Here is an 8,869-nt window from a genome sequence, read left to right on the forward strand (position 1 = left end):
CCTACCTCTCTGGTCAGTCACAGTCAGTGGTAGTGGGGGGTCAGAGGTCAACCTTTAGGTTGCTCCCTTGTGGGGTATCTCAGGGGTCGGTCCTCTCCCCCCTGCTATTTAATATCTACATGAAACCGCTGGATGAGTTTATCCAAGGGCATGGAGTGAGGTATCATCAGTACGCCAATGATACCCAGCTGTACTTCTCCACCCCATGTCCAGTCAATGAAGCAGTGGAAGTGATGTGCCGGTGCCTAGAGGCTGTGAGGGTCTGGATGGGTGTCAACAGACTCAAACTCAACCCTGATAAGACAGAGTGGCTGTGGGTTTTGCCTCCCAAGGACAATTCCATCTGTCCGTCCATTACCCTGGGGGGGGAATTACTGACCCCCTCAGAGAGGGTCCACAACTTGGGCATCCTCCTCGATCCATAGCTAACATTAGAGAACAATCTTTCAGCTGTGGCGAGGGGGGCATTTGCCCAGGTTCACCTGGTGCACCAGTTGCGGCCCTATCTGGACTGGGAGTCACTGCTCACAGTCACTCATGCCCTCATCACCTTGAGGTTTGACTATTGTAATGCTCTTTACATCGGCTACCTTTGAAGAGTGTTCGGAAACTTCAGATCGTGCAGAATGCAGCTGCGAGAGCTATCATAGGCTTCCCCAGGTATGCCCATTTTACACCAACACTCCGCAGTCTGCATTGATTGCTGATCAATTTCCGGTCACAATTCAAAGTGTTGGTTATGACTTATAAAGCCCTTCATGGCATCGGATCAGAATATCTCCGAGACCGCCTACTGCCGCACATATCCCAGCGACCGGAGTTGGCCTTCTCCGGGTCCTGTCGGCGAAACAATGTCGTCTGGTGGGACCCAGGGGAAGAGCCTTCTCTGTGGCAGCCCCGACCCTCTGGAATCAACTCTCCCTGGAGATTGGGATTGCCCACACCCTCCTTGCCTTTCGCAAACTCCTTAAAACCCACCTCTGTCGTCAGGCTTGGGGAAATTGATTCCCCTGGACCGTTTCCGTTTTATGCACGGTCTGTATGAGATTTATGATTGCTTTTTATATTAAGGGTTTTTAAATTGTTTTAATCATTGGATTTGTACTGTTTTGTTGTTGTGAGCTGCTCCGAGTCTCCGGAAAGGGGCAACATACAAATCTAATTAATAATAATAATAATAATAATAATAATAATAATTATTATTATTATTATTATTATTATTATTATTATTAGATTTGTATGTCGCCCCTTTCCGGAGACTCGGAGCAGCTCACAACAACAACAAATTATTCTTATTCTTATTCTTATTATTCTTCTTCTTCTTCTTCTTATTATTATTATTAGTCAATTCTGACATTTGAAAACCATCGGAATTGACAAAATCTCCATCTGTCAATTGCAAAAGGCCGCTTTACTGGGATCGGCAAACATAATTTGCCGCTACATCACGCAGTCCTAGGTGCTTGGGAAGCACCCGACTGGTGATGAAATACGAAATCCAGCATAGTGATCTCGTTTGCTGTGTTATATTGACATAATAATAATAATAATAATAATAATAATAATAATAATAATAATGTCAATATAACACAGCAAACGAGATCACTATGCTGGATTCTAATTATTATTATTACATTATAATAATAATAATAATAATAATAATAATAATAATAATAATTAGAATGTTGAAGATTGCACTCAAGCACTAAGTAGGCAATGCTCATTGGGCCAAATGCATTCATAGGAACTAGGTACAGTAATTTTCAATCATGACCATGCTTCTTTTTTTTACATGCATTCCACACACAGGAGATGGGTAAAAATAAAGGTCAGGCTTTCAATTAGGTAGCTATAGTTGCAATCTTGGGATCCATGTGCAGTTTGAGTGGTTTAAACAAGGCGTAAGGCATTCTTTTAATCCTTTAAACCAGGGTTCCCCAAACATTTTGACCTCAGGGACCACCAAGGTTATAATTTTAATTCCTGTGGACCACCACATTCATAATTTTAAATCCCACAGACCCTAATTCATAATTTTAAGTCCCGCAGGCCACTAATATGATTTTTTAAAAAGATAAATACATTTTTAAAATAATGATCACAGAACTTTCATTTTATTAGTGTGAAATTCACCTATTTAATATAACAAAATTATAAATGCTTATTTAATCATAACAAACTCTTTAAAGGTTGTTTTAATTGTAACAACATGATTAAAGTTTGTATAATTATTACAAAATAATTGAAGTTTATTTGACAGTGGTTTGCTTATATGGTTGGCAAAGTCAATCCCATATTCCAGAGCTGTAGTTGTAGTCCCTCCTCTCCCTCCCCCCTTTCCTTTCCTCTTCTTCCCTTACTTTCTTTTCCTTTCCTCTTTTTTCTTTCCTCCCTTTTTTCTTTCCTTCCCTCCCCTTTCCTTTGTTCTTTCTTTCCTCTCTTTTCCTTTTCCTCCTTCTTTCCTTTTGTTTCCTCCTTTCCTTTCCTTCTTGTTCCTTTCTTTCTTTTCACTCCTTTCCCTTCTTTCATTTCTCTTTCATCTTCTCCTTCCCCTTTTCCCTTTCTTATCTCTGTCTGCCTTACTCATTCTTTCTTTTCCTTCTTTCCTTCTTTCTTTCCTTCCTCCCTCCCTCCCTCTTTCTATCTTCTTGGCAGTGGGGGAAGGAAGAAAGTACTCTGGGAGGGAGGGTGGCCCATTGCTGCCCCTCTCACATTCAGTCCAGGACCTTCTGTGGCTGGGCAGCATCAGATCACACACCTACAGAACTCCGCCAGCCTCACATCTCCCAAGAAATTATCAGGAAGTGGCAGAGGACGGAGCGCCCACTGGTGAAGCGCAGTTGAGCGGAGCTAGCGCAGTGTAGCCTATTGTGGATGGGCCTTGTGGTGGTGAGTGTGCTGCAAGCCGGCATCCCTCCCCGACCCAACTGCAGGCTTGGTTGGTTCCCTGTGCTTTAAACATCTCCAATCCCCCCCCCAAAAAAAAAGAAAAAAGAAAAGACAGCCTATGAAGTCTGCAGAAGGAATGCTGACAGACCAAATGGAGCTTCTGGATTCCAGTTTGTGCTTTACTTTCTTATGCTCCATTCTGTTCCTAACACATATTAACTTGTGGAATAATCTTGCTATGCCAAACTAGGCTTGCTAATTATGAAAGATGTCCATTGACAACCTATCTTGGAATACCAGTTTGATAGCTCTGATCAGTTTCTAATGTCCACTTGGAGCCAAAAGCTGCCCTTTTCACTTTACTGCAGCAACCTATACAAATGATGATTGAGTAAATTTCGTGCTACAAGGGCATTTAAACAGCTTTTTTCTCATAAATGGCTCAATAAGGAATATTTGAATAAAATGTGCTACTTGCTAACCAACCTAATAAGCTGACATTTTATTAATCATAGGAATATCTCCAAAAATAATCTGTACTGCTTGGTTTGCATGGTCTAACACAGTGATTTTCAACCTTTTTTGAGCCGCGGCACATTTTTTACATTTACGAAACCCTGGGGCACATTGAGCGGGGGGCGGGGGGGGCTAAAAAAGTTTGGACAAAAAAAATTATCTTCTTCCCTTTCGCTCTATTTCTCTCTCCCTCTTTCTCTCCCTTCCTTCCTCTTTCTTTCTCTCTCTTCATCCCTCTTTCTTTCTCTTCATTCCCTCCTCTCTTTTTTGCTCTCTTTCTCTCTCCCTCCCTACCTCTCTCTATGTCTTTCTCTCTCTCTTGCTTTCTTTCTCTCTCTTGCTCTCTCTCTTGCTTTCTTTCTCTTGTTCTCTTTCTCTCTCTCTTGCTTTCTTTCTCTCTCTCTTGTTCTCTCTCTCTCTCTCTTTCTCTCTCTTGCTTTCTTTCTCTCTGAGCTTCGCGGCACACCTGACCATGTCTTGCGGCACACTAGTGTGCCACGGCACACTGGTTGAAAAACACTGGTCTAACAAACAGACAATTAATCTTTTCATCTATCACCAAATCAACAACAGACTATAATGAATATAATGTTCTTTTATTTGTCAAGCATACTATTACCATTGTTGTGTCTTAAGAATCCAGACTAGCATTAAAACTGATTCTATATGACTAAATTGGCATAACTGAATCAAAGAAATGCATGTTTAAATTACATGCTTTTCTTCTTAGACAATGAGAAAGGTGAAAAATAGGATAAACTGAACTGAGAGCCATTGGAACATATTGACAATCTTAAAAGATGCTTCCCATCCTTAGGGCACTGACTGGTGGCATTTAATGCCTAATGCCACCAATCCTTAATCATGCTAGGTGGGGATGATGGCATAATATCTAGAACCTACAGTATGCTTGGAAGCTGCAGATTAATAGTGCTAGGATTTTTAATCCTAATTAATCATTAAAATTAATGAATGGCTTTCAGAAAATAATTATTTCAATCATGTTCAACCCATATATCATTGTTAGATTTAAAATAAGAAAGGAAATTACATTAGCAATCTGACATCTTCAAGAGGAATAAAAACATAATATTATATGAAACCATCTCAAGACTTGCTTAGTTCCTCCTAAATCCTGAAAATGTATGTCACAGATTAGAACACAAAAACATTCCTACGTAACCTGTGAACAATTAAAAGTCACACACTTTCCATTAATTATTAATCTAATCCTTTCACTTTATTTCAATCTCGACAAATAATAAAGAATATTGTTCCAAACCATCAAAAGGATGGAGTCCTTTAGAAAAGGCATGTCTAGCCAATGACCCACCAGCTGCGTGCAACTCTAGATAGCTAGTAATGCGGCCTCATAAGACCATAAAGTTTTAATATTATTACGTGATATTATATGCATTTATTATATATTTTACATATGGCCCAAATGCAGTCCAGTGCAAACCACTGGGCTGCACTTGGACCATATCTTTCACTTAGTGCAGCACAGGCAAATCAAAAGGTTGGATACCCATCATTTAGAACATTGACTTTTATTGCTACATCAGATCAATATTTATGTTACTCTAGAATATATTGCCATCAAATAATTGACACCAGTTGCACACAAACATGAAAGGATCCACCATAAACACTATGCAAATAGTTGTCAAGAAGCAGAATTATTTCTAATTAGTATGACAGGAAAATAGATTTAACTTGTTTGATTTGAAAACAGGTTTGTTGCAAATAGGTTGGGTGGTCCCATTGAAAGAGACAATCTACATGAGTTCAGCTGGGAGCTTCATATAAGTGAAATTGAATATGAGCTTAAATGCAACGTGGTACCTATTGGGAAGATCAACAAAGGGACCTTCTTCCACAGAGCTTTGCTTTTCAAGGTAAAACAAATTAACAGTGTAGCTCAGAGGTGCAAACTTGATTTCATTGAGGCTGCATCACTTCACTTTGGGAAATTGGGGTTGGTGGACATGATCAGTGGGCATGGCCAGCTCGGCGTCACTTGAGCTCTGTTTTCAGCCACAAAGTTCCTGAAGCCCTCTGCCAGCAAAAATACTCAGGAAGGCAATGAATGGCCCACCCAGGCTCCATTTTTGGCCACGGTGGCCTCCTGCAACCTTCTGCCTGCAAAAATAGAAACAGTTTTTGCTGTCAGAGGTACCACAGGCCAGTCCTTCACTGTTTCCAGGATGGACCCATGGGCCAGATCTGATACCACTGGGATAACTAAACAAATGTACTACTCTAAGTTGCATACTTTTAATTTTAATGAATATGCAGTATATGCTACTGTTCCATCAGATTCATTGTAGGTATTACAGTATTCAAATTATAGTATTCATTTCTAATAAATGATATTGGTATTGATTTCTAATCAGTAGATATGGATTTTTCTACTGCACCCTCAATACTGGGACAAAGGAGGAGCCAGCCTCTTCCTCCTCTGAAGCGCTGTGGTTTGTTGTATAAAGCTGTTGCCCTGTGGCTTTTTCCACAGCCCAGCTCCATTCACCATTTTGAGGCCTGCAAAAATGACCAGCGAACTTGAACTCAAAAAAGATGGCAATTGTGGGGAGATTTTTCTGATGCCAACTAGGGTAGTCTAGGCACCAGATGAACCTGTGTTGAGAGTCAGTCTGCCCTCTGGGCTTACAGCACCGAGCAGAGGGGAACAGGGGGGGGGATGTGAGCATGAGCTCCAGCGGAAAGGTGGCACCACCCCTTCGGCCTATGAGGCTTAGCAGACGGTGGCCACTGCCAACAAACTAAAGTTGGAAGGGTGACTAGCGGTAGGGAGGGGGCTTAGCATTCATTTTGGCCAGTTGATGTTATTTTTGGCAAAGCGTTGTTGAGGCGGTATAAAGTTTTTCAAGCAGCAAAACACTCAACTATCTCCTTAGTGCTGCCCAATCTCCCTTAGGTGCCGTGCAATGCTCTGGAGTGCTCATCTCTAACTAGCAGATCAGAAGGTCAATGACAGTAATTTTGGACTCACCGGGCAGACCAGGGCAAACCCTGATGGTCAATTCCCTGGAAAAAAGCACGAAATTGAGTAGCAGTAGGAGCCGAGGCTGCACTGCTGAGCGCTTGTTGTTAATCAGTGCCATTGAGAGCAGGTTATAATCCTGAAAGTCCTTTCAGAGAAAGAAAAAAATTCACTCACAAAGCCTTGTAAGTCCACTGTGTAGAAGGCCAAATTCAGGAAGGGAGAAAGGTAGCCAAAACTGTCTTAGTCTGAGGGCAGATCCAGCAAAAATAGAAAAAGAACTCATTCAGTGCAATTGAATTTAAACATGCCTGGGATAAACATATATTCATTGTAAGATAAAATACAGGAAATAGTATAAGGGCAGACTAGATGGACCATGAGGTCTTTTTCTGCTGTCAGTCTTCTATGTTTCTATGTTTCTCACTGGAAGAGGATATCCCGTCCTGAAGGATGGCTTCACCCAGGATGGGGAATGTGCCCTGTGTGGATTGACTGAAAACAAAACTAAAGTTGTTGTGGTTAGCTCTGGCCCTGCTCCTGCCCCAAGGACTGTGGATGTGGGGAGACATCCAAATGCCCTGTGGCTTTTTGCTCAGCCCAGCTCCATTCACCATTTTGAGGCCTGCAAAAATGACCAGCGAACTTGAACTCAAAAAAGATGGCAATTGGGGGGGAGATTTTTCTGATGCCAACTCGGGTAGTCTAGGCCTGTTCTGATGCCAACTAGGGTAGTCTAGGCCTGTTTTGCCCCCGGTGGAATCTGCTGATGAAGGCTCCTCTGACCAAGAAGACATGAGTGACAGGAAGGAGGAGCGTGTGGCAGACAGCTCAGAAGAAGATCAATTATCTAGCTCCTCCTTGGATTCAGAACAAGAGTTAATGATACAGCCACGCATGCGGAGAGCGATGCATAGGCAACAACAACTGAGAGATTATTATCAAAGAAAATGAGTCCACCTGTGGTTGGGTGGGGCTGTGGCAATTAGTGAGGCTGCTATAAATAGCAGCCTGTGGGTTTGGCCATTGTGGAGGATTATCTGATCGTTGTGTTTCGTGCCTGCTTTACTGACTTTGACCTTTTGTGTGCTGATTTTTCCCCACTTTGAAACTAAACCAGGGCAAAGTGTGTTTCACTTTGTGAAAGAAGAAGGACTGTGAATTGCCTCACAGCTGCAAGCTAAGTATCACAGAACTGATAAAGGACTTGTACAAATTACCAGTTTGTTTGGAGACTGTCAACTGCTCTTTGCTATACCAAAAGAGGGCTTAGTTAAATGAATTTTCATTATAAAGAACATTGTTTTGAATTTTCAAACGTGTGTGTCTGAAATTTGTACCTGTGAATTTTGGGGAGGAGTCTACCAGAGAGCCCGACAGAACATAAAATGTATTCTTATTATTCTTTTCATAGGTCCTGGCAGACCGAATTGCTATTAATTCCAGCCTATATCGTGGTGAATATAATAGAGCATGGAATGAGGTGAAATTGGTTGATGATTCTCCTTTGGGGATACCTGGACTTCTGCTTCCCCCTCAAGTATATATTGTGGATCTCATCTATGAGCCAGGCTGTCTCATGAAAGAAGAAAGTCCAGAGGCAGATCATTATCGACGGATTTGATTATTTTTTCTTAACTTTCTCTATGTATGTATTTATCTGCTTGTTAGCATTTTAGTTTGCTTTATTAAAATCTATATTGGCTTATTTTCCGAGTTGGAAATCTATTCCCAGTTGGGAGTTGGAGAGAGATTCTGAGAGAGATACAAAGTTGATTATACTTTGTATTTTACATTTTTTTAAAAAGATATGTTGAATAAATAAAAAAGAATTTTATACCTGCAAAGTTAAAACTGTGGATAATTTACAAAGCAAACTGAGTGATGAGAGTTACTGCAAAATGCTGCAGTGGTTCTCCAATTTCTAAAAGGCCCCCCACACACATACACCTGTTAACATTTGGATGGCTGTAGATTGCATTGAACTATTTGGATAGCTGGTGGGATAATGATGCAAAATAATATCTTCTTTCAAGAGCAGGAGCTTTTTGCTGTGAATTTGGATCTTTTTTCTTCTACATTTAACCTATTCTGGATGCATAGCTTTTAAATATTTTTCAACTCAAAATGACATGAAACTGGATCATTATAGTCGATTTGAAGGTAGGAGCAACAACAAAAGATGGGATTGCCCCATCCCATTTTATAGTTGTGTAGAACTGGGAAGTAGAACCATAGGGTCTGTAGGGCCTCATCGTAAGGGATTCAGGAAGTCCCTGGACTCCACCTGTAAAACATTCTGCGAAAATCAAACCCAAAGAACTCAGAAAATGAAATAAACTTTGATTTTTCACTTTTTTAGAACTAGCATAAAATACCAACAATTAAACTAGCAAATATTCCTGCCCAGCTCAAGTGGTAGTGGTCAGTAATGCACTCCCATGAGTCTTCCAGCTGACT

The 8,869-nt window shown here is 41.0% G+C and overlaps 1 protein-coding gene across 11 annotated transcripts in view; it reads left to right on the forward strand.

Annotated features, from left to right (window-relative positions):
• Nucleotides 1-8,256, forward strand: part of ARMC3 (armadillo repeat containing 3) — an 89,001-nt gene extending 80,745 nt beyond the window's left edge. For 4 of the 11 annotated variants that reach the window (XM_070727328.1, XM_070727326.1, XM_070727330.1 and 1 more), the window contains 2 exons: nt 5,141-5,303; nt 7,824-8,256. In XM_070727328.1, the coding sequence (XP_070583429.1) occupies nt 5,141-5,303; nt 7,824-8,033 (373 nt within the window). In that variant the 3' untranslated portion in view covers nt 8,034-8,256. The remainder of the gene's footprint in view (nt 1-5,140; nt 5,304-7,823) is intronic. The other 7 variants (XR_011556828.1, XM_070727329.1, XM_070727331.1 and 4 more) reach the window with 3 other exon arrangements.
• The last annotated feature ends 613 nt before the right edge of the window (nt 8,257-8,869 follow it).

The sequence above is a fragment of the Erythrolamprus reginae genome, chromosome Z, assembly GCF_031021105.1.
Source record: "Erythrolamprus reginae isolate rEryReg1 chromosome Z, rEryReg1.hap1, whole genome shotgun sequence".
Taxonomy (NCBI): domain Eukaryota; kingdom Metazoa; phylum Chordata; class Lepidosauria; order Squamata; family Dipsadidae; genus Erythrolamprus; species Erythrolamprus reginae.